This window comes from Taurulus bubalis, assembly GCF_910589615.1.
Source record: "Taurulus bubalis genome assembly, chromosome: 16".
Lineage (NCBI taxonomy): Eukaryota > Metazoa > Chordata > Actinopteri > Perciformes > Cottidae > Taurulus > Taurulus bubalis.
Genome location: NC_136604.1, coordinates 4830167 through 4855124, shown reverse-complemented (window position 1 = coordinate 4855124; position 24958 = coordinate 4830167). Strand labels below are relative to the sequence as shown.

The 24958-nt window shown below is 45.2% G+C and overlaps 1 protein-coding gene across 1 annotated transcript in view; it reads right to left on the bottom strand.

Annotated features, from left to right (window-relative positions):
• pleca (plectin a) overlaps nucleotides 1–24958 on the bottom strand; it is a gene marked incomplete at its 5' end in the record, with an annotated part of 99810 nt that overhangs the window by 24802 nt on the left and 50050 nt on the right. The window contains 7 exons of the mRNA XM_079231571.1: nucleotides 107–222; nucleotides 2292–2458; nucleotides 5333–5425; nucleotides 5546–5623; nucleotides 7292–7381; nucleotides 8723–8737; nucleotides 10234–10295. Coding sequence (XP_079087697.1) covers nucleotides 107–222; nucleotides 2292–2458; nucleotides 5333–5425; nucleotides 5546–5623; nucleotides 7292–7381; nucleotides 8723–8737; nucleotides 10234–10295 — 621 coding nt within the window. The remainder of the gene's footprint in view (nucleotides 1–106; nucleotides 223–2291; nucleotides 2459–5332; nucleotides 5426–5545; nucleotides 5624–7291; nucleotides 7382–8722; nucleotides 8738–10233; nucleotides 10296–24958) is intronic.

Genomic DNA, 24958 nt, shown 5'->3' with positions numbered 1-24958 from the left:
GTAAGGTTTTGTTGGTTTATTATGAATATTAACTGTGTGAAGCTGAAAACAGGAAATGCAAATAAGCTCAGATATTCCCTGAGCAAAGCGTTCAGGATCCTCTCACCCTCAGGGTCCAGCAGTCGGGTGACGCCCAGCTCTCTCTCTGCCACGCTGAAGGCCTGCTCCAGGTTCTCCTGGTTGCTCTGTCGGTACACTTGGCTCATGTCGATCAGAGTGGGCCTGCGGACAGAAAGCAGCCAGAGAGGTGAGTGCAAATTAGTGGTTACGTTATTACTACTGCCAATCAACGCTTAATAACTTTAATGAACGATAGACGGTTAAATATGTCAGCGAGAAAGATACTCATCAATCACCTTTTGACATTTCTCTGACTTCTGTGTTTTTGCAATTTCTTTAATTTTCTCACCTGACAGCCATAATTCCACATTGATGGCTGTCAGGCAAAAAAGAAAGATACACATTTCATATGTAATGAAAGTGAGTAGTGGGTCTATCCTGATATCTGGGAGGGCAAGCCGAAACAAGAGTCCTCACTGCCACAGATGCTTGAAATTCCCCCATCGCTTCATACACAAAGACAGACAGACGTGTTGCTTTTGAGTGAACTTTGGCAGGAAGATAACGGCAGTCTAATAACATGCAGCCACAAGTTCAGAGCATAAAACATAAAAGCGCATCTCATGCCGACAAATATCCAAGACTTTCAGGACAAAGAACGTGGAGTAAATTCTGCACATTTAAGCTTCATTTGAAAAAGAATCACGCATACGCTTGCATGACTCTCTGGATGTAGTATTCTTTGTGTGGTGCTTGCTCCACGTAGCAGGCCTGTCTGTAGGACAGTCTGTCCCCGCTCAGGTGGATGGTGCGAGGCTCCGATCCCGATTCGTGCTCCTCGCTCCGGGAGACTCGACTGGAGCGAGCCCCGGGGCTGGTGGAGCCTCGGCCCGAGTCAAAAGAGTTCTCCGTTGGGATGTCCTCGCACAGCATGACCACCCGGTCCTCCAGGTCACTGACGGAGCCGGCGGTGCTGCTGGAGGCACTGTTCAGACGCCTCTTTGAGTGGAACTTCCTCTTTAGTTTCATCATTGTGGCAACGGTCAAGTTTCGCAACACTTCCAAGTGAGTAAAAAGTGTAGCTTTTATCTAGGCCCCAAATAAAAAATACTAAGAAAATACAACTGATTTCATTCTAGCTCAAGTCCACTGGTGATTCCTAATTAAATCCAATTCTCGTCGCTAAGACTCCTCGCTGCAGCCGTTAAATCTCTGCACGTCCTGCTCTTCCTCCACCAACACAGCATCTCTGCTGGAGCAGTTAGCAGTAAGTGTTTTGCTACAACCTGCCGAGCCTCCAGTGAGCATTCCTTGAGGACAGCCTTTTCTCAAATGAAGAGGATACACCCACATCTAGAAAGGAAAACGCGCTTTCTCTTCACAGCGAAATGATGCCAACTCAGGATGTTGATGTTATTTTTTTATCCCTGCAGGGCTTGTTTGTCTGTGAGAGCACAAAGTGGTGCTCCACCCAAAATATATGGTTTGAGTCTAAAACAGACGCCGCCTGTAGGCTTGAAAGGGTGCTGTTAAACTGTGCCATTTCTTTAGTGAGATGGATAGCAGCTATGGGAAGCAAGTTTTCACAGCAGGATAAATTATTAAATCATCTATAAAAGTTTTTCAAACTTCAAATGATTTATACACCCGAGTATGTTCAAAACAGTCACATTTCTAAATACGACTGGTACTGCAATTCTGATGGAAGCAGTGTATTCAGAGTTACCAGAGAGATTTCTGGTCAGAAGACATCTGAATGAAATGTGTTGTGCTGTGATATTTATCTCGACGTTTGATTTACAGCTGAGCCGCATTTCGTCCCGACAAGTCAGGTGTGCAGCTGTAAAACTGCCTCTGTACACGTGAAATATGAAAAAGGTCACAGAGGAAAATCAACTTCAACGAAGAGAAAATGTCATGTCCTGCGGTGTTACGAGATCCAAGTCCAGGCAAGCTTTTCCCATCAGAAAATGTTCCTTTGTGGTTTAAAAAGTTGCCATAGTGTCCTTTCTTAGATAATCATTTGTGTCAATATTATTTTGACAGGTGGTTTTAATCACATTTTTAGCTCCTTCTTGCAATGTTATAGTGTTTATTGCATGTATGTTTGATTCAAAGTTGTGTCTTTCTTTCCCTCTTACCTCACCATTTTTATCCAAGACAAACGTTTCAATAGTGCAAAGTTTGACTCAAACTTCTAAACCTGCGTCTGCTGAGGATCGGCGCCTCACCTGTGTTTGTGTATGACGGCGTTGAAGAGCTTGCCATCCCTCCAGCCGGTGGTGAAGTTGTCGCAGCGCAGGCCCTGGTATCCCTCCACCATCCTCTGGGACCAGAGCAGCAGCTTCTCCTTGGCCGTCATGTCGTCCGACTGGCCGTTCACCTGAATGTCTGAGATCTGAAGGAGGAGACGGTGCAACTGGTCAGAGATAGTAAACTTCCGTTTCATTTCGTCTTTAAAGAAAAGCCCTAAACACTTCTACTGAAGCTCTTTGTAGCTCTTTTTGAGTATAAATGCACGTATTTTAAGTCACTTTGGACAATGATAACTTCCAGATGAGTTTTATGATTTTTTTCCTAATTATTACATCTAATGCTTCAACCAATACTGTTATATTTATGAAAAGTAAAACTCAAAAGACTTGTATTCATTTTGGCATCGACCTTCCTTTTCTTTGATATTCTGATTTCTTCCAGACTTGAGATGAGTCACGTTTGAAACCTCAAATAACAACCAGCACTTTTACTTTGAGGGCAAAAGAAACATTCAGCTCACTGTTTTGGAGAGAAACACAAACGCATTTACTAAACGCCAGCAAACCACAAATTAGAAGAAGTAGTGAAAAGTCAACGATCTTACAAAGTTATACTGTTCCAAACAGAAATTCTCATTAAATACTAAATGCTGTGACCCAGAACGTCCACAGGCAGATCCCTCTTCTGTTAAGAGCTATGAGTCACAAGAGCACACTACTGAAAAACATCCCTCAACAATGTGCCGTTTCTTTGCATGAAAGACGACGAGCCTAAAATAAACCACAGGTTTAATCAACCCAGATGTCCTCTGAGGTTAATGCTGGCGCTGTGTCGACCCCGAGGGACTTGACATGAATTTTACTATTTAAATTTTGCAGCAGTCGACTTCGTGTTTATTTTGCATGAATCCATCATCCAGTAGTTGTGACAGCGATCATCAGATGTGCAAACGGTACTTGTGAAAAGTCCATTGTGTTTGTTTTGGTGGGCTTGACGTACCAGATGGGTGGAGCTAGCGACAAAACTAGGCACAAGTCGTAAAAAGTCGCAACAATCGCAGGAAAACCTCTGAAGGTGAACTGCGTGTGTTTGAGACTTCATTTGTTTTGATACCGAAAACTGAGAAAAGTCAGTTCAAAAGAAATTCTGCAACTTGGTGTCTGTGTGTCACTACTTTGTGACTTTATATATAAGACCAGACAAAGGAGTTAATACATCTGAAGGTTCCAGTCCTGATCAATGTGTCTCGTACTGGAACACACTCCAGTGTTATTACCACAATATACTAATTCTAGTGTTTTTAGGTATGACGATGAGTCATAGCAGAACTACCAATTCCACTGACATGCTTCTTTCTATTTTAATGCAGGAAAGGGTGGAGGAGGGAAAAAAGAAGGCATCTCTTCCTTCTGCTATTTCCCTTCAGAAGGGAAACCCCGGTGCCACAGTGTGGACGTGGGCACCGAGTGACTCAGAGGCTCAAACGGGACCTCCGCCCTCGCAGCCTCGTTTTTTAAAAGTGTCGAGAGAATATCAGCTCCCTCTCTGTCACGAGGCAAACCCATTATTCATTATTATAGTGTTAGTATGCTGGGATCTGCATCTGGGGAGAAATACACCATTGTTTGTGATGACTTGCATGTTACAAAATAAAGAAGGTTATGGGTTTGTTATTGAAGAAATAATAGCTTCCTGGTGACTAAGTGCATCTAAAAGACATTTGTTTTAGGTTTCTTCCTTATGTTCAGTTAGATATCAGAGAAAATGGAACTTTTATAACATGTGCAGACTGCATGCTTTTGAGTTACGCCCACGTCTCCTTCCAGCTTTCTGAGTCACACAGGACGAGGAAAAGGATCCCACATCCCAACATAACCACAATACCCATCAAAGAATGTCCATGTACTCCCACTGTTTTTGTGCTAAATGAATCAGGAACACATCTGACGAATTACTTTTTCCAATGTGGCCTTTGCTGCTATAAGCAATTAGAGACTGTTAATGTTTGAATGAAATGTTTAGATTTAACAGTAACCTACAGATGTGCATAGAACCATAGATACGAGTATATAAAAAAATAAGAAAAAGGCTCTGAAATTGATCTGTGAACATTCTTCTTAAAAAATGAATGAATGGCTCTTTTCTAGTGTTTAGACTGGGTGCACTCAAGGACAGGAGAAGCGGTGGTGGTTGTATAAAAGAGCCTAAGTGCTGCCAAATGTCCAATAAAGCCCATTTGGAAATGATTGGCTGTTGGACTCCGCCGTACTGTAACTGCTGTGTCAACATCAGGAGAAATCGAGGCTAATGATTGAACCCCGAAGAGGGAACGGCTTTTCCTCACCGAGCCGCGGAAGCAGACTATTCACAAAGTAATGAAAGTAAACTGAAATGCATGGTGCTATGGGATAATTTGATCTCAAGCAATTAATGGGCAGTTTAAAAGAAAAAAACACATGCAGTTCAGGAAATGTGAGTCAGTCAGTCTAGTTTGAATACATGCAAAATGCAAGGAAAGGCAATTTAAATAACGACCGACTGGGTTTTAGTGTCCAAAGCTTTCTCTCAAATCTCCTAAATGAACTCCACTGTTGTAATGACAGTAAATTGGGACTGTACGGTTTTGTGTATTTGTACTGAACCGTCATGGAAAGCACTGCATTTAGATTGATGCAATTAGTGCGGGACCAAAGTTCACACGCCCAAATTCCATCCGGAAACTTTTAGCTGAACGCTGTTGTGAGCATAACAAGAGGACCGGCGTACGAGTCAGTCCATAGGAGATGATTTGAGGTTGCATAGCCTATTGAGACCTGGTGCCAATTGGGAAAGTGTTTGATGAACTCTCCAGTCCATCTTTGACACCTGCACCACAATAAATGAAAATAAATGGATCCTCATGCATTTACGGAACATACTGAACCATGACACCTAAACTGTGGTTGAACCAAACCGTGACTTTGTGTACCGGCACACCTAAAGTAAATTACAGCAAAGTTAAAAGTGCCCTACATACCTGGAAGTGAAGGATGATGGTCCATATCAGCCCCAGGGTCAGCTTGGGGTTTCCATCTGCAATGTCGTCGTTCCTGATGTTGACCAGTTTGACCTGAGAGGGTGCAGTTTTCAGGTTAGCGTGGAAAGTTGAAACAGAAACACTCAAATGCTCGTTTGAAATGTGTAACTGTGATGTAAATGTGCATCGTTGAAAGTGTCATGGTCGACCGACCTGTCTGCGTTTGAGAAAGTCCAGGGCGATCTGGACATTCTGCAGCTTGTGGAAGCGCATCCGGCCTTTCTCCCGCGGCTGCAAAAGACGAGAGACCACATTAAAGTGTGATGAATGATCAACAAACAGCAAAGCCCCGTGACTGAGGAACAGGTGTTTCGGTGGACCAGCAAGAACCTTTTGTGCTAAAAACAAAAGATCTAACCTACTGGATAGAAAGATCATCACAGTCATGGTCTGCTTAAGATTCAAATACGGCAAATTTGAAGTGCGATTCAAATTCTGCGTGATTGTGATCAAAGCGTTTGGTCAGACCTTCGACCAGATCTGAGCCTACATGACACCAGAAATGCATTCGAACAAACCAGCCAGCATGTCTGCAGGTGGGAGCGTGTTGATGGATGAGACACGATCTGAGTGATTCCCCCGATCATCCTTCACAATCCTCATTTTCTATTTGACCTGCGATCAACAGTTTTTCTGCCCCTTTGTTCTGAAACACCTTCTCCATCTTATACTGTCTTTGATTTAAACTGCAGTCCAATCGAGCGGGATCTCTGATCTCTGAACCTGCACAGGACAGAGTTACCCATCACATGCGTCTTAAACCGGTAAGAAGCTTTGGATTAGTCAACATATCAGCTTGCATGTGATGAAATATTCGCCTTTGCTTTCAATGCAGTGAGGGAACCCAATACGGGACCATTGTAAAGGAGCATGCCAGCGGTGGTTTGTATGTTTAAGTTCAGAGGACAAAATAACTGAAGATTGATTTCATACATTCCACGCACTCATCTGCGTCTATTCAAAAAAGTAGAGAGAAAAAGAAAGTCTAATGCCACTGATTCAGCTTTATTTTTAATTATTACATTTTTTGAATTATTAATTCCTGGTGATTCAGGTGTACCTTTAAGTTATGCTCTTCACTTCTTCATGAAATTTGAGTGAAAACTTATCCGATTACTGGACTCCACATATGAAAAATATCCACCATGAAATTACTTTTAAATAAGCAATGACTGTAGAAATGATTCCACTAAAACCTGTACTTGCACTTCCTGTCTCCTCAAAAGACTCCTGATCCCGGCGAGCTCTCTGATACAATGGAGGCGGGGCGATGTGGACACAGAAAGGGGACAATACAGGGACTGTCATCATGCACAACCCAGCAGCCACCTGGGGTGGTGACGCATGCTACGCCCGACGCCCGCAGTCCAGGCGCCACTCACCAACCGCACGTTCCTCACAACGTCGCGTTCCCTCGGCTACCGCAGCAAGAGCATTGCAAGAGAGGAAGGCGGAGGCATAGGGGAAGAGGTCAGGGCAAAGGTCAGCAGGAATTAGAAAAGGGAAAATAAACCAGGGGTCAAACAAGTCAGTGCAGAAAGGTTACGAGATGGAAGCAAAGAATGAAAATTAGTGTCTTAAGGCTACATCACCAGAAGGTGTGTTCCCAAGAAAACAGCTACGGTAAGTAAAGTAAATAAAAGAGTGCGCATAACCTCAGCATGTTCTGAAATGTCCAAAAACCTCCACAGAATCAAAGTCAACGCATGCAAGAGTGGAGACAAGAAACCAGCACGATAACATTTTAACTCAGAAAAACACAGAAAGCGGTTCATAGCTGACTGGACAGTAGAACAAATACAGCAGCAAAATAAGTCGTAAGATAGGTTTGGACAGGACGGGGTTAAGGCAGAAGCAGATGTCCTAACAGCTAAAGGCTCAAAGGTCACCAAAGCTCACCAGTGTCTCTCCGGAGAGCACCTCCAGCAGGGAGATGAGGTTGTGTCCATCTCTGAGGTCCTCGTACAGGTCAGTGATGTGTCTCTGGGTCTATGGAGAGAAGACAGGAGGCAAATGTTAGCGATAGAGTATTGACCCGTACATCGAGTCCCATCATGTGAGCATCAGTGGTGAGCCACAGGTTTGACGTTCACACGTAATACACACAGCACTGAAGCTGCTGAGCACCTCAACACAAACAGCGGGATGGGATTAGAGTAGGCACAGACACGTGTGACTGAATCCCGTTATGTTAGGTCAAAATTACAAAAGCAACTGAAAGGGAAAGTCTGGATTTTGTTTTAATGAGGTTGTATGAGGTTCTTATCCATAATCAGTAGATGGCGGTCAGCACAGGAGCAACGCGATGTACTGCTGCCTGACGGACAGTTAAAGTAGTGACGAGAATCCAGCGTCACTTAGAACTGATGTTGATTACTTCAGGTAGCTAAATAGGTTTTGCTGCGGCCCGTCCACAGCAGTACATCACTTTGCTCCCGTCCTGTCCGTTTCTCCAAACTGGGGGTTGTGCCGACCGCCGTCTGATGTGGATGAGCACCTCATACAACCCCAATTAAAAACGATTCCTTTAAAAAGGCAAGGATGATGCACAACAACAACAACAACTGTCTGCCTTCTGCAGTGGCAACTGCGTCCAGTTGGGCTTTAAAATAGTTTTCATCTTCATAGTTTTGGCTCATTCAGGTGACAACCACAGTGAGTACCAAACTGTTGGTTAAATCCCTCATTGCATGGAAAAGGCGTGGAGAGTATAGTAAATATAGTAAAGTATTGTGAGCTCGATAGGTCAAACTTCAAGTTATGTAAAGCAAAATCTAATACATCTTTTCAAATGTTTTTGGGGTAAATAGGTATTTGTTTGCCTTGATTTTCTCATCTGAAAACATTAACTAAACCCTGGGGTGTTGTTTGGAACCTCTTTGATCACTTGCTCGCTAATTTCCCATCATCTTTTTGGATGTGGTGATGTTGCTGTGTCGCCCAATCACAGCAATGAAGCTGATCATCAGAATATTACGTCATAACCAAAAAGAAGGATATCAGAGCTATTATTAGTAGAAACGTATATATTTATAACACCTCCAGTAGACTTTATGCACGACCCTTATTACTTCATAAACTTTCATGTGTAACTATTTATTTATTCTAGCTGTTGTAAACCGAGGGACAGAACATGAAACGACAAGTTGCACTGCAAAAAAGGCTCCGACAGGAGTTAGAAAAGAAAGTGTTAAAATGAAGGAGAAGGGAAAGGGTCAGAAGCTAAAGAGCTCAGGTAACGTATGGGAGTGAGGGGGTAGAAATGTAGACACAGACGTGCAGGCAGAAACTAATGTACGTCCACTCAGCACTCTCACTGACAGCACCTACCTCTGCCTTCCAGTGCTGATGGGAAAAGGAAGGGAGGACAGGATGAAGGATGGAAAGAAGAGACAGTTGGATGAGAGAAGGTATAAAACTGCAGGGACTCGTGGGGCAACAGAGCAGACCAAAGACAAGCAGGCAGACGCTGGTTTGATTTGACACAAAGACAGTTTTCATGTTTGTTTTTTAATGAAAGAAATCTGTTGTATGATTTGACTGGTCCCTCCAAAACAACTGTTGTTTTCAGTATTGTTTTAATGAACGTTAATCTGTGTCTGGTCTACATTAAAGTAGCATGCGTAAATAAAACACAGAGCTACGTCTGGTTTTCCTGAAGAGATGCAGGAAAGCAGAGACAGCCGCTGAACCAAAATGCAGCGCCCCTTTTGTCCTTAAATCCCATGACTGTCTTAGAATGCCTTGAGGGCAGCCAGAGCGCCGACCCGCTCGCTCTTTTGGACCCAAATCGGAGGGATTTCCAGACAAAGAAACGAGGAGTACGGGTCGTCTCGGACAGAGCCCTGTGCCACACGGAGAGGACAGCAGACATTCCTCACAGTTTAACACACTTCAGTTCCCGGGTGAAAACAAGGCTTCGTCGACCAGCAGTAAGAGAGTAATTTAACATTTTGATTTAGTTGATAAAAGTCTTGATATTTTAGTGGATTCACTTAGTCTTTTAGTCTATAAAAGGATACTATAGATTAATAGTCAGAGCCATCTTCAAACTGCAGTGAATGTTGAGCTTGATAATCACTTGACTAATGGTTTCAGCACTACTTAAAAGCCTTTAAGTAGTTTGTAGCTGCGGCCCTTTATTCTGCACCTGACTTCATAGATCAGGGGCTTGCATGTTACACAAAAGGACTTCCTTTTTTTAAGGGTCATGGGCCAGAACCCTTAACAAGCATTGCCATACAGTATCATAGCTGCAAACCTGTGAAGTACCCTCCACATTCAGAGGTTCCTGTTCCCCTGCAGAGCCCCGAGAAGCCGCCCCGCCGGTGTGGAGCCCAGATGTAAAAAGCTGCCCGGCCCGCGATGCCACAGTTCCTAAAGCGAGGCCAGGTGTCCATGACTCACTCCCTCACACTCATACAGTTAAGGCAAAGAAGGAGCCATTTCTATGTTGTTTTTTTTACTTTTCCAAAAAGGGTTAGGTTTCGCTCGTTTTGAAGAGAGATGTCGGGAATCGAAATCTGATTTTGCTTTGCATTTCTGTTTCCAGTTTATTTGTTGTTGCTTTCAGGCAATTTTTTACAGCCCTCAGACTCAGTTAGATCAGACAGTCCATCTCCTCCTAGAGAAACATGTGTGTGTAATTTAAGATATTGTAACCAGGTGGGATATGAAAGAAACGGCTTTGGGCAACCTCTGGGGTTATTCAAGGACAGTCGAAGTCCTTCTGTTTACCAGGAAGGATTTGTTCAGTTACAATAAGTATGTTTCATAATCTACATCATTTTTCAACAGATGTACATTTGTAGAACAATAAGTATCGTATTGGCAAAGGTTACCTTCATCAGGTGCTTGTTGATCCATTTTGTGAAGGTCTTTTTCTGAACTCGATCACGTTCATCTGTGGAAAGACAGACCACACAGAAGTTTAATCCGATGTTACAATGCAAGGGTTGTTGCACATTTCACCCTGTTTTAACAAAACATTTCCATTAAAGTCAGCATGCCATGAAAATTATTGTACATAAAACCTCCGGTTTAGATAAATAATCTAGTGCATTCAGAAGAGAACGTCAATAACGTTTCATGTGAATGACCCATCAAGTAAATTACAAGTCGCAAATGCAAATTGTTTTTGTTCACATAGGGAAATGAATTTAAATCAAGGGCCGCCTGGAGGAATATAGAACAATGACCCCCAAATGTATTAGTCTATGACCTCAGAGGGAGCAATGCCGGATGGCTTCACATCGTGACACTGCACATGTCTACCAGTTGGAAACAGTTCTCAAAGGGGAACGTTTACTTCTCATGGACTTAGTCTTCGGTTTTTAGAGGCCTGAGGCAGTCAAACAAAGCAGAATTGGCAAAAATAACACTTTGTGACCTCACAGAGGGGTCTTGACCAACGAGTTGGGAACCACTGCTGTAAAAGATGGTTGGCAGTAAACATCCAAAACTACCGTTACGGTCCCACATCTGATGAGACGCTCCAGGGAAAACATCACTTGATGAATATCTGTTCTCCCCAAAGCCCGAAACCAGAACGTTGAACATGAGACTGCACAAGTTGCTGTTACGCTGGTTTAAAATCAGTCCGCCGACACAAAGGAAATATAAAGGTGTTGCGCTTGTCAGGGGAGACGTGTAATTTACCGCCGACATCCCTCAGATTAGCACCTCGACGGGAACATGTTGCAGCTTGCGAGACTGTTGCTGTTTAGGGTTCTACAAGCAGGGCTCTCACATACCAGCAGGTATATCTAGCAGGAAATGTTTTCCCTCCTCACCCAACTACCACCCTTTCGGATCCCTTTCACTTGTTCACCGTGGCGCTTCAATAAGTGATGAGAGTGGTTGTCAAACGTAGAGGCCGGTATGACGCAACAAAACAAGTCTGCCTTTGAAGAAGTGATTAGAGACCTGATCTGAAGAAACAGTGGAAGCATTATGCTAGCTTTTCTTATCGGTCACACAGCATGACTACATTATCTGGATGGACTGAAGTGATCAGAGGAAGAGAGCAAAGGAAGCGACATCCCGTGGTGCCAACGCCCACGTCGGGGTGGCATTATGTCGCTGACTCACAGACACGCTCGTGACTGTGAGTCTGTTTCAGAGTCTGACCACAGAAGTGAAATTCACATTACATTTCATTTAGCTGACGCTTTTATCCAAAGCGACTTACATTTTTTTCTAAACACCGTAGACACATCAACGGAGAGCAATTCAGGGTTAAGTGTCTTGCTCAAGGACTAATGGCACCGGGGCTTGAACAACCGATCTTCTGATTTAAAGACGCTAACCACTGAGCCACAGTCGCCCAAATTTAAAAGAGAAAACCTCAAAAGAGAAAGAGAGAAATTCCTGAAGTTAATAATAAGTTCTGTAGAAACTCAATCTGCTGACATTCCGTCTGCTGAGGACACCGTTATCCATGACCAGGGTCGGACAACGTTCCAAAACTCAGGAACTTTTAAGATGAGGCGAGAGGCCATGAGGCTCCTTATTAAAGATCATTCCTTGTTTGTTCATCGCTGCATGGCTGCGTCACATGGAGAGGACACAAGCAAAAGAAAAAACTTGTCTGGTTAATGCATCCGAAAACTGAGCCCTGCCAGATATCGTCACTGCTTCGTTGATCTCTCGTCTGGTTGACCAACAAAAAGAGGATCCAGCGTGACACATGAAGGGGCGTGGCCCGTTTGATTCAAGAGGTCGCAGAAGACCACCGCAGGGAAGACCGACGTAGATTCTACCATTTAGGACATTAGACGACATTTACACCAGTTCTTCATAGAATACCAAAGAATTTCCACCTGGTGTGATGGAAGCGACCAGAACACTAAAGATTAAACAAGAATGAACACAAAAGGCCTCCACGCCTGTACAAGTGAAACAATGTAAAGAGGACTCTACCTTTCCTGTTATCCATGGCCTTGAGCATCCCCTGATAGTGGGATTCCTCTATGAAGACCCCGTCGCTACTCACACTGTCGGAGGAGTAGTTTCTGAATCTCCTCTCCATCGCCATGCCGGCCTTATCTCAGTGATCAACAACAAAGCAGCAGGTTGAGAGACGAGGTTGAGCTTTACGAGACTGCCACTTCTTGTTGTTGCCTGAGACACTGCTTCACAGTGTAGGATCCTGTTGTTAAGTGGGAGTGTTCAGGACACTGATTCAGTTCTTACTCCCTTTTTTTTTCCTCCCTGTGCACGTCTCTGACATTCTATGCTGCAATTTCTTTTTTTTCTTTTTTTTCAGCAGTACTTGCTAAATGCCTGCCCGCGGGCTACAATGTCAGAAGCTGTCATTCAACACGCAGACAGGGATCTGTGGAAGGAGAGGGAAGGTTCTCCCCCCGGCCCAGCCCTGTTATGCACCAGCCCCACCCACCCAAACACACCTCTCCAGAGACCCTCACTGAGCACTTCACCAATACCTTCTGCACCGATTACATCAAAGGCACAGATGTGCAGCTCTTCAAGAACTTCTGTGCGTCTCAAAGTTTACTTCACAGTTGCACAGATTATTAGTCACTTTGGATTCAACGATTTCACATGTTGCATTTATCTTATACTACTTACGAACATTTTCAAACTCATATTTTAGATTAATTTCCCTGCAAGCTCAGTATGTTCAAGGATGATATCCGTGATTTCAGCTAATTAAGTTCTTAATGAGACAAACAGAACCTTTTCACATTTTATTGTCTAGCAGCGGAGCACAATTTCCACAGCTTCCCTAAAATTGGTTCCTTAAAAAAAAGAAAATAAATCCTGCTTGTAGCTGCTGTACCAAACCATAACTACATGTTCACATTGTAGATTCCCAATCTCAAGCAAGTTGCAAGTCTCTGAGAGCTCTTAGTCAAATCGTAAAACAAACGCATGCAAATGGAAAGCTGTCTGGAAGAAAAGAAAAATCCAAGTTGGAAAATGATTGTCAATAATTCACTGAATGCTATGTAAGAAAAAACGTCTGGATGTTGCTTCAACTCAATTTCAACGAGGGCATCAGCAATACCGCCAGTGACGACGGCATGATTTGTGGAAGATTATCTGGGGAGGGAGGTCAGAGGTCAGGCTAATGAGTCAAAAACAGGAGCTTTTACTCGGGTGGAAGGACGGAACAAAAACCATGCTGTTCCAAAACATACAGTGTGTCCTTGAGACCCGTTTGTCAAACAGACCGGGACGAGGGGGGCACTGCCTCATTTAGACCAGGCTGTACGGACACGGCCCACTGGAGCTTGTTAACCCCAACTGAGCTCCACAGCGCAGGCTGGCAGTCTCCGGTTTGTGTGGTCGGAGGCTGGAGGGCTGGACCTGCCACGCAACCACCACAGAGCCTCAAAGAAAAGCCTGTTCCTCAACACGGATGGGAGGCCGCGGCGGTGGAAACAAACGCCCGCGGCCATTTCTCGACACGGAACAATCACGACAAAATCTTGAGAGCGAGCGCTCTTCCACCATCAGGACGCAATTACGGGGGAACTAGCGCTGAGGGGTTGGTTTCCGTATGCGAGGGCAGCGAGAGGAAGAATAGAAGCATTTCTAGATCTCTAATGAGAACAACCTGCGAGGGGAACATTTTATTTCTCTTATGATGAATTTCCAATTTTGAATAATTTGCTTCTGTTGAGCCAGTGGCTTACAAAACAAATAAAAGATCTTAACAGAGTAGCCACGCTGCTGCAGAAACTGAGCGACACAAAGAGGCTATTGTGGCTCTGAGTGGACTGAACGGTGCATGAGTGGTAAAAGAAAAAGAGAGAATTGTTCCATCTGCATCTGTTTCATGCAATAAAACTTATTTCCAGCCGCACAACTCTGCCTATGAACAAAACACAAGTTCTGCATTCGGGTGCTCTGAACCAGCACCTCCCTCACTACCACGTTCATGTCCCATAGCACCTAAATACCTGCACCACCTCTCACCCTTGGGAGCATCAATATTCCGTGCAGATACTGACACCAGACGGAGTAACGGAGGCGGCTTGTCGGGACTTGTGTGTTTGTGGAAGCTGCAGCCCTCAGCTCGTCACTATACTGTACGTGCTGGAAATGTAATCGGATCAAAATGTTGTCGTGCCGAGGACATGAGCGTGGTCACAGATTATTTAGTAGCTCTAGAATGAGCAAAGTGCAACGTGTGTAAAACGTAGTGGTGTGCAGCTCCCAGAACACTGCAGGCCAAACTCTTAATTTGTGCAGATATCAGCTGATTGAAGTTGTGACACAATCAGTGGCAGTGAGAATTGATTCATTGACTTAAAACACAATTTTGTGTAATGTTTATGAAGCACTTTTATTGCGATGCAATTATGTGGATCGTTCTCCTTCCCCTGTCCCTGATAACATGCAGTGATAAAAAACCTGAGCCCTGAGAGCTGATAGGAGTTTTACGATGACAGTTCTGGCGTGAGAAGTCAATGCATTCCTGAGGGCGCGCCCGCCCTCCTTGCAGTGTGGGGGGGGAGGGGAGGAGGAGACGCCTTTCTGCGATAACACCACCCCAGCCCCCCCCAAAAAATGTAAACTCTGTCTGCCTGCTCCCTCCGTGCAAGTGACAGCACGCGGTGTCAGTCCCACCGAGGACAGGAATGTTTGGCGTATCATGTGGCGAGCGCCTCTTGATGGAGTTCATGACTGAGGGGTAATGGTATGAGAGTTGGACAGTTCGGGGAGGGCGTTTGCCAAGGTGAGGAATGAAAGCCCCGGGGCATTATGGGGCAGATCCAACCTGGAGCTGGCAATGAAGAGGGCATGAAAGCATGCAGCAGCACCAGAATAAGACAGAGCTCTGTCTGTTGTTATCACTGTCAGGAATGTATACGTCTTCAAAACAAACTCAGGTGCTGATAGGCAGGGGGAGAAAAAAGAGAAGAAGCTTTGTGAGATGCAGATGGACAATGAACCCAATGAACCCCAAAAGCATCAACGCTGAGACATTTAGTTGTCCTCCAAGTCGCCCACATTATGTCTTCCCTCCATAATTATACAGGCCTCGTGACTCATACTACTCACTTTTGCAACAAGAGTATCATTTTTAGAGAGTGTGCATTAAAAAAGAAAAACAACATGTAATTAGCCACATGTGGCGTTTACAATCTTGTGGTGATATGAGGACAAGATAATTGATGTATTTATGATACTTAGATGTGAAGAGGAGACAATCAGAGAGGAGATTAGGTTACTGCTCCACACGGTTTGTCTCCCTCTCCTGTTGGAGAAGCGGCACGACAACTCAAAACTAGGCTGAATAAGCGACGATGATTTAAAGTCTAACTAACCAGGAGCTTACAATCCTCTTTGGACCGCATCCCAAAACAAGAGTTGTACTACTGTTAAGGAAGTCCAAGGTCTCTTGGGACCCTGCGGTGTTGACTTATGCTGACTTCAAAAATCTGGGAAGAGTCATTTGGGAAAGTGGTTGCCATGGCAACGCAGCAAACACACACAGAGACAGAGTCCACCAGTGAGCTGTTTTTTTTTTTTTTTTTTTTACAGGAGGAGCGGTTTTGACCTTAAACCTCTGGAGGAAAAAATACAAACTTTTCTCAGCAGCAGTTAAACTTCACAGAAACACAAACGTCTGATAAACTACAGATTATCTCTGTGACACGTTCAGACGGTATAGTCAGGTGGTGAAACAAACAAACAAACAAGCTCCCACCATCTTGAGCCTCTTAGCACACAAACTGAATGTATACGCAGTCAGTGACGGTTCGTGTATTCAAATGTGAGCCGTCATCGTCTCCCGAGGCCGCAGCGGCACAACGTCTTTCTTTCTCAACTGAAGCTCATCAGACACGCGCTCCTCATCGACTACAGGTCTGAGTTCACAGCATGAGGACCATCAAACACCATCACATTACCGATCTAATTATATACTTATTGATATCATTATAAGTTTACATGATTACATTCATTGTTTGGTTTATTAATATTACCAGAAAAATGTCATTTGCATTTGAGAAGCTGGAACCAGAGTGTTTTGGCATTTTGGCTCACAAAAGTATTTTTTATAATTGATTAATTAACAAAATGGTTGCTTTCTGTAACCAGCTAATTGATTAGTTGTTACAGCTCTATTGCATTACATTTAGCTGACGCTTTCATCCAAAGCGACTTACGATAAGTGCATTCAACCACGAGTACAAACTCAGAACAACAAGAATCAAGAAAGTACAATTTCTTCAATAAAGCCAAACTACAAAGTGCCAACTAAGTGCTACTAAGTATCTGCTCTGTGGGATAGTGGCATCACTGAGTGCTCCTTTAAAAAGTTACAAAAGTGCAACAAAAGTTGCTGAAACAATAAACTATACTTAAACAAAAAAAACAAAACAAGAAAAACAAAAGCTTTGCTCAGAGACGCCCACTCTTTTGACCCTCGGGGGTTACTGTATAGTGGGCGGAGCCCCCTTCCCCCCCCCACCACCCACACACACCCCGGAGCCCCTCCCAACACGAATATCCTCCTACAGGCGCAGAGCGATGGAGCCGCAGCCGGCCGGACCTTACCTGCGCAGCACATGCGACTGTACAGATGAGAGCCCACTTCTCCGCCGCTCATCTCGTGGATGTAATTTGTTCGTCGATAGATCGTTACGCCGCCGCACCAGGACGGCAAGGCGGCGCGCATCGTATCCTCCACCTCGGCCATCCTGGTGTGTGTGTGTGTGTGTGTGTGTGTGTGTGTGTGTTTGGGCCGCGCGTAAAAACGAAGAGCGCGCTGAACTTTCCCGGAAAAAAAAAAAAAAACGCGCCCCCACTGATTCGCGTGTTTCTCGTGAGTGGGACCAGCCCTCAAAAACTCTCTCTATCCGAGAAGAAAAGAAACACACACACGCACACACAGTGTCAGATTGCAGACACTTTGTCACAAGCCCGGCCCACTTTTGTTCCGTTTAGTGAGATGAACGGAGCTCTGTGCCGCTCATCCTCCTCCGGTTGTCGCTTCGTGCGCACGGCGCGTTAAACCGATCTGTTGCGCCCGAGAGGAACATCCCCCGAAATAAACCGTGTTGTTTCTACTGCTGAACTATCACGATGTCCTTATTTTAGCCTGAGGGATGTCTGCGCCTCGGCTCAGACTCTATTACCCCGCAGGCCCCTGGATGCGAAGCCACTAGAATAACTTGATCGAGACGCTCCTATCCATTGTCTCCCTGACGGACTGTTAACAACAAAGGGCAGAGTGCAGGTCTGTCATGTGCCACTGGGTACTGCATGATCACCCCCCCTGCCTCACATGTGCAACAGCTGTTTCTCATAACTTACTCCACCTCAGGACTCTTGTTTTCCCTTTCTGTGCATAAGAAATACTTCACATTCACAAGGGCATGATATTGGCTCATGGTCAAGTTAAGGCAGCGTACAAACCGCCATGACAGTACAGTGAATCCACCTCACGGCTGGACTAGCTGGACTGTAATTTAAACAATAAAACTATACAGCAACCAACAGAGCTCAGTCAGAAACTTCACTGGACTTAAAGGGTCAGTCGTCTGTACGATTCTGGGTCGGTTACAAAAGCAAGAATCATATGGTAAAGATCTTGGTTGTGACAAATTAATGCCTAACAGTGTGCACCTGTGCACACGATATGAACACAAGGCTTTCTTTACATGCACCCATTGTTTGATTATTGGTCATTTTGTTTGCACAAAATAGCGTGTTCTGTGTGGCTGACTACCAGCGGGCTTCACCACTAATGTGTTTCATGTTACGCCGCTATTGTAGTGTGAAGGGCGTGTGGGGACGCGGTGGGCGCGCATTATTCTCAACGCTTGACATCCTTCAGTAACAGCATGTTGTTGTTTTTTTCTCCTTTTTTTCCACTTTCCAGTGAAAGCAGAGGCTTCCCTCCCTCCTCCAGTCTGTTATTACTGTCGCAGTGAAAGGAGACGACGGGGGAAGTGAGTCATGGCTGCACACCGCCGGCCAGAAATCAAGAGCCCAGTCCTTCCCGCGTGTGGTTCTGCAGACGCCGGCAGTCTAGAGGGTCCTCCGTGAACGCTGCCGCAGACTTTTGGGTGTGGCTTCCCGAATGGATTAGACGTATTCAGCTTTCTAATCTTTTCAGAGCCTCGTACAAAATCGTTAACGGAAATCTCAAGTTAGAAGTCGAGCGTTACGAGAGACGCCACTGCAGAGTGTTGAAGAGGGGGGTCGAGATCAACAGGCCTCGCCTGAGTCATAACAGTTTAGGATTTATAGAAACAACCATTCTTAATTATCTAAGCAACAGAGAACTCAGATTCTTCTTTAAATGAAAAGGTCCCGAGGATCAGCATGAGGCCTCTTAAGGAAAACCCCAGACCCCCTCCTCCTCCTCCTTGTTATGAGCGTAACCAGGATACACAGTTCTCCAGTCCCAGTGTCGAGTTTACTACCACTAGCCGGCCGCCATGTGTGGCACTGTGAGCTTTTTTTAAACCCTGGCGCCGGGTGAAATCCCTTTTACCTACTTCCCTCCTTCCCACTGTGTCAAAGGCACCTTGTGGCTCCGGCAAGCTTACAGTTCAAACTCACAGCCAGCTGTGTCCGTACATCCAGCGTGTCAACGCTGCAGATGTTTGTTACGCTACAGGTGCGGTTCAAATCAGACGGCCAGAAATCGATCGAGCCACTTCCCGCCTCTGATCAGAATGCATCATTAAAGCACGGGGAAGCGCTGGGAAGAGGGAACATGAGCGGTGCTGATGCACAGGGTGCAGACTCATTGTCTGCACTGCGGCAGCCGAAAGCAGATCTCTTTAAAGGAAAGTGGGCTAGATATTGAGGGGAGAGATAACAAGGCCCGCGTTTGCAATGCAATGTTTGCCAGCTCTTCCAGGCAACCTTTGCACTCGGGCTGTGCACGGTTTACAGAATGCATATACTCAGAGCACAGACGAGGAGAGGAGGGTCCTTTTGTAATTATTTTCACTTTGGTTCTGTGATTTGCATATTAAGCGATTTTAAGGCTTCTTTCTGAGAAAGTTTTATTTTTCTTGTCACTGTGTACTCACTACAACCCCCAGGCAAGTCGCTGTTGTGAAAACTATTCTTATCTACTCGAGGCGTGTCCTCCTCAACTTACTTTTTTTTAAAGGATTGTGCCGTTTATTACCCGACCTCGGCCACTGGGAGCAATAAGGAGAAAGTACACTGCATGGCTTCAGTTTAGCAAAAACAACCAGACCATTTCATCCTGTAATAAACAGTATACAGCTGGATTGCAGTTTAGACGTGACTTGGTGATACTTTATCTATTTAGGCTGCTTCATTGTCTAAAGTGAGTGTGCCTGTTTGCCAAACTGGTTTGTCACAATACTTTCAGAGGTAGATAAACACATACATCTTTATGTACACCTGCAGACTGTCAGTCAGACATCCTATAATTTGCCTTGGGGCGTGTTGCCTGCAGGGGTGTGTTTGACACCGCTATTGTGCCAAGCTGTGTCAACAGTAAAAAAAGAAAATATGTAAAAAAGGGCCTGTGTGAGGTGTGTCTGTGACATCAAAAGCCACAGGTGTCTGGAGGTAACCTTCAGGCTCTTCAGTGGGACCAATAGAGACTCATTCTTGTTGTGAAGAGGATATTCATTCCAAGAAGAAAACGACTAAACCAGTTTATTAACAATGAAGGAGAAGGAAAAGATAAGAACCGGACTAGTCAGAGGCTTAAGCGCAACACAATTCATGCCGCACAATTCAAGCCAAAAAAAACAACCCGTTCAAACAGAATGCTCTGACTCCGAGGTCATCACATTACAGCCAGCATTTAGAGGGTTAACAGCAACATGTCCATACCACAGGAAACCCAGACGTGTGAGGGTGGAAAAAAGAGGGGGGGAGGGAGAGCGAGGAAGCGAGAGAAGGAGTGTGTGTCATGAAAACACACGGAACAGTAGAGACCGGAGACGACGGACGAGAACAGCCGGCGAGAAACTATTTTGAACAGAAAAAAAACCTTTCAATTCCTCCGAAGGCACCGTCATCTCTCCTGAAGTAAAGAAAGCCTCCAGCGGTGACATTCCCCCGGCTTTTCTTACCTTGCGTCTTCCGTACTCTCCACTGCCAGGCAAAGATTAAGGTAATAATGTGGCCCGCGACCACCAGGGCCGGGAACACATTTCCAGGGGGGCTTGCCGGCATCAGGCCTGGTACAAAGTGGAGAGTCCCGGGCTCTGAAGTCCGACGGGAGGGCTGGGGAACGTGGGGAGGGAAGGGGGGGGTGAAAGGTGAGGGAGGGGGGTGGAGAGGTGTGTGCGCCTAGGGGTGTGGTGCCATCCCGGACTTTAAAAACAAGCGACGCAGCCAAGTTGTCCGTGACATTCACAGTAGAGAGACGAACCAGAGAGCACCCCCTCCCTCCCTCTCTTCTCTGTGACTCAGTCCTCTGGCACAAGTGGCCGATCTCCCTCCCACTTTTCCCCTGTACTTTACACTCTAACAGTTCCTCTATCGCTTCTACACACTTCTTTTATATTATTCTAAATTGTACTTATTTCAAAAGCTGCTCTAATTCTGCCAGCACAAGCAACTCTGCAGCTTTAAAGTGATTGAAAAGAAGTTTTGTCCTCCTCAGTGACTCCGCTCGCTGCTCTCCTCTCTCGCTGCAGCCTATCTGCAGGAGTTAATAATACATGAGGCGGTTTCGTGGGACACACACACACACACACACACACGCACACACACACACACACACACACACACACACACTCACTCCAGTCAGCCTGGATGATAAGCAAAATGAGTGAGATCCACCTTGAGACAGTGTCAAAGTTTCCAGACTCCCTCCATAGGATTTTATTTTACCCGCAGAAGCCCCTTCAGTTATTTTCCATCCCGGTTTACGACTTGCATATCATCTCAGGCCAACCCCTTCCTCCCCCGGCCAAATGTTTATACTAAAGCCACGCTATATTTTTCCCCTTCACACAAAAACCCACTCGCAATCAATTTGTTCTCGTTATGCAACTTCATTACTTCTCCCTAGACGTTGCTGTAATTGCTTCCGTATGTTTGAGCAGCGCAGCCTATACGCTTCCCAGAAACCTATTGAGCTGCATACTGTTTCACCACCAACCGTTTCAAACTCTCCTTTGGATTTAACCCTTACAATCAGAGCCTCCAGGCAAAATGTCAGCTTAAAACTAGACTAAGTTCCCTCTGACAGCGTCACTTCAAACCTGTTGTTCAGCTATAATTAAAATTGTCACTCTCTGGTCACCAGTAAATCCTTCTGAGCAATTCACCTGGTTCTCAGCTACACCCCTTTTGTAGCCAAGGTGTTTCCTCATTGCACAGAGCTGCAAGGACTGTAAGCCCTTGACATTTGATGGAGTCCTCTGATAAGACCAACGTTAACTGCAAAAATCCACACACACACACACACACACACACACACACACCTGTTTGCATCACTGTAAAATCATCTTGCCGCGGGCAAAGCGGCATCTCTGCCAGACGTTCTGTAGTCAGAACATGTCGTGCGGGGAACTTGACTCTATTGGCGTGCGCTCCAAATAGTGTCACGCAGAAACCCGACACCAAGACCGGTGTCACGGTCACACAGCGGCAAAGCAATGCCACACGCCAGCCGAAATAGACAAAGCGAGCATAAAAGAAGCAGAAATAGACGGGGGGAGCGTCGACCTCGAGCCGCCTTTGGCCCGGTGCACAAAGTAAATGAATATATGTTAAGTTGCCTTGAAAGTAGAGTATTTGTAAACAAAGAGGAAAGGGTGATTTTAACCGAGAGATTTTCATCTGAGGAGAGACCTCATGATCCCAGTTTTCAAAATGTCAACCAAATCTCTCCAGAGCCTCAGAAACTGGAAGCTCAAATTGCCGATTAGTCAGTGCAGACTGGGCAAAGGGAATAAAACCAAGGAAGCCGGACAGATGTCTGGAATAAATTAAATCCACCACTCCTTCATGGGAGGAGTCGGCCCCCTCCCACTCACCTCCCATGGTATGCGTTTGCTCAATGATTCCCATATTGTGACACATGCTCTGCATACCCGCACAACGGCAATAAAGCCCAACTTCACATCAGTCTGTTGAGTAAAAAGTTCTCTTGATTTTAGTTAAAATGCCTCAATCACTAATGACAAAGATTCCCCAGGTAGGTGAGCAATGACAGCAATGTTTTTAATCTGCAATCTTCAAAAGAAAAATACATTGATGCTGGGAGTGGCCCTGTCCTCACATGGCATGCAGAGGGCAAGAATTTAAACTCTACCGAGTTAGTTCCCATTGTAGCAACATCCCTAAATGTACCGAGAGAGTTTAAAGTGAAAAGCTCCTGTGAAAAAGCAAACCTACCATTCGGTGGTCCAGGACAGAAACAGCAGCATAAGTCCATCTTTGCTCTGCGTCTTCACAACTTTTAGAGAAAACACTGAACTGCCAAGGAGTCAAATCTGACCTCCCGACATTGTGTTCTGATGAAAACCAGGGGGGCGTGTTGAGAAACCAAGCAAGGGGAAAAAAAAAAGAAGAAAAAAAAGAAAAGACCAGAGAACCGGAGGCTCGGCTGCGAAGTGAGAACTAGACAGCGTTGCGAGTTTTGACTTAATTCGAGAGGCTTCCTCAGTGGAAACAGCGTCTCATGCGTAGTGGTTTCTGACGAGCGCCTCTGGATGAAATCCATGCGCAGCGCTGCAGAAACTCCCAGGGACACATTTCCTGAGAGGATTTAGACAAAGAGCGGAAAACATGATTTTTGCCAGCGAGCTACTATAACAAAGGCTTCTCTGTGGAAGCCATAAAAGAACTGAGGACAGTTAAAATATGCGCCCACATCCACAGGATGAGCATCATACTTTAGCACTAAAGCAATGGACTCAAAGCTAAGACAAGAGGAGCTGGACGATTTGTCTGATTAATTATAAATGTATGGAATCATTTGGGCATCATTCTGATGATGTTTTAGTTGTGTTAAACTGTGATTTAAGAACATTAACAGTGTACTATTCCTTGTACTACCAAGTCGCAGCAACTCTTATGACACACTAAAGATAAACTTATCTACTTAAATATTTGTTTTGACAACATTTGGATTGATGGCGCCTAAAGCTCTTTTTTTCCCTTCATTTTATCAACAAATGGATTCCTTAAAAAAAACTAAATCATTAGTTGCAGGCCTGCAGATAAACGAAAATAACAAGCAACACTAAGGCACTGTGTCTGTTCAATGCAACCCACTGTACAGTCTGTGTCTCTTCAAGGCATGATCTATACAGCTGTGCATTATTTCGGAGCCCACCCAGGCCTGGTGCTTCACTGAGACGTGGAGCAGCCGCCCCCGCCCGCTTGGATTCAACGCCAGGGAACATGATCCCAGACGCTGCGGGGCAGCGTGGGTGGTGTGGTCGTCAGCGGGAAGTCACAGCAGGAACTATAATCTCCTTCACTCTTACTCTCTAAATAAACACATCTGGTATCAGAAAACCAGACACACAAAAACACTTATGGTGTCTCGTCACTTGATGACAAACACAAAGCCCTGTCCTGGACTGTTATAAGTCCACTGGCAGCGAGAGACACACCCATACCTGCTGCATCCTCTCTGGTCCCCTACACGAGCCTCACCATAAAGCACTTCTGTGCTGACACCTTTTGGTAAGAAGACAGAACTGTTCCAACGGCGGAGGCTTCCTACCTTGGCCGTGTTGAATCAAAGCCTCCATGAAGTCTCGTGAGTGTTTCATGTCCATCGCAGCTCGAGTGGCGTCCCGTTCGCTTTCCTTATACCACGTAATAAATGCAACACACAGCACTGTGAGACGGTTGGTGACTCTCTGTGTGTGTGTGCTGCCGGGGCTGGTCCATTCAAGTGCACTGCAGTCTGTTTAAATGTTGGAGTTTACGTTCATTGCAGGCTGGGCTAACGCACTGAAGGGCAGATGAAAGGTGGCAACTGCCACATGTTCTCATCCGGACTGCTTCGCCCCTTCTTGCGGAGGCACGGGCAGGAAAGAGCTGAGTGTGGCTTGACTGGGCTCACGTTTCCCGGCCGCTCTGCTTAGTCATATGCACCGGCCCCGACAACGGAAAGTTTGCAGGCAGGCTGCATGGTAAGGTAAAGTCTGGAGCTTTATTGTGAGGCTTGTGCAGAAGCGCTGATCATCATCAAGCTGACATCTTGTGTAAGTGATTCAGGATATGAGAGCGCTGGGAGATGCTGCTTATTCTGCCAGACCACGAGAGAATGACTGGGCGGTCTGTGCACAGACATGATGTGCAGTGCCGCATCAGGACAGTATTCAAAGCAGATCACTTTGTCCCCAGCAGGTGGCAGAAGGAAGCCCATCAGTCATTACTGTGCAAATACGACTCAATGTCAACAACATCTACATGTACACATTATATGAAATCTCAACACTTTAATACTAAGGATTTACTCTGCACAAGCCATGACAAAAACATATCTACAGAATACCTACAAACCTATAATAATATTTACACCCCTTGACGTAATAAAAGATTGTCTACAGAGTGATTAAGTTCAGTTCCCTATGAGGACGCCCTGGATGGTGAATTCATGTGTCAGTAGTCTAT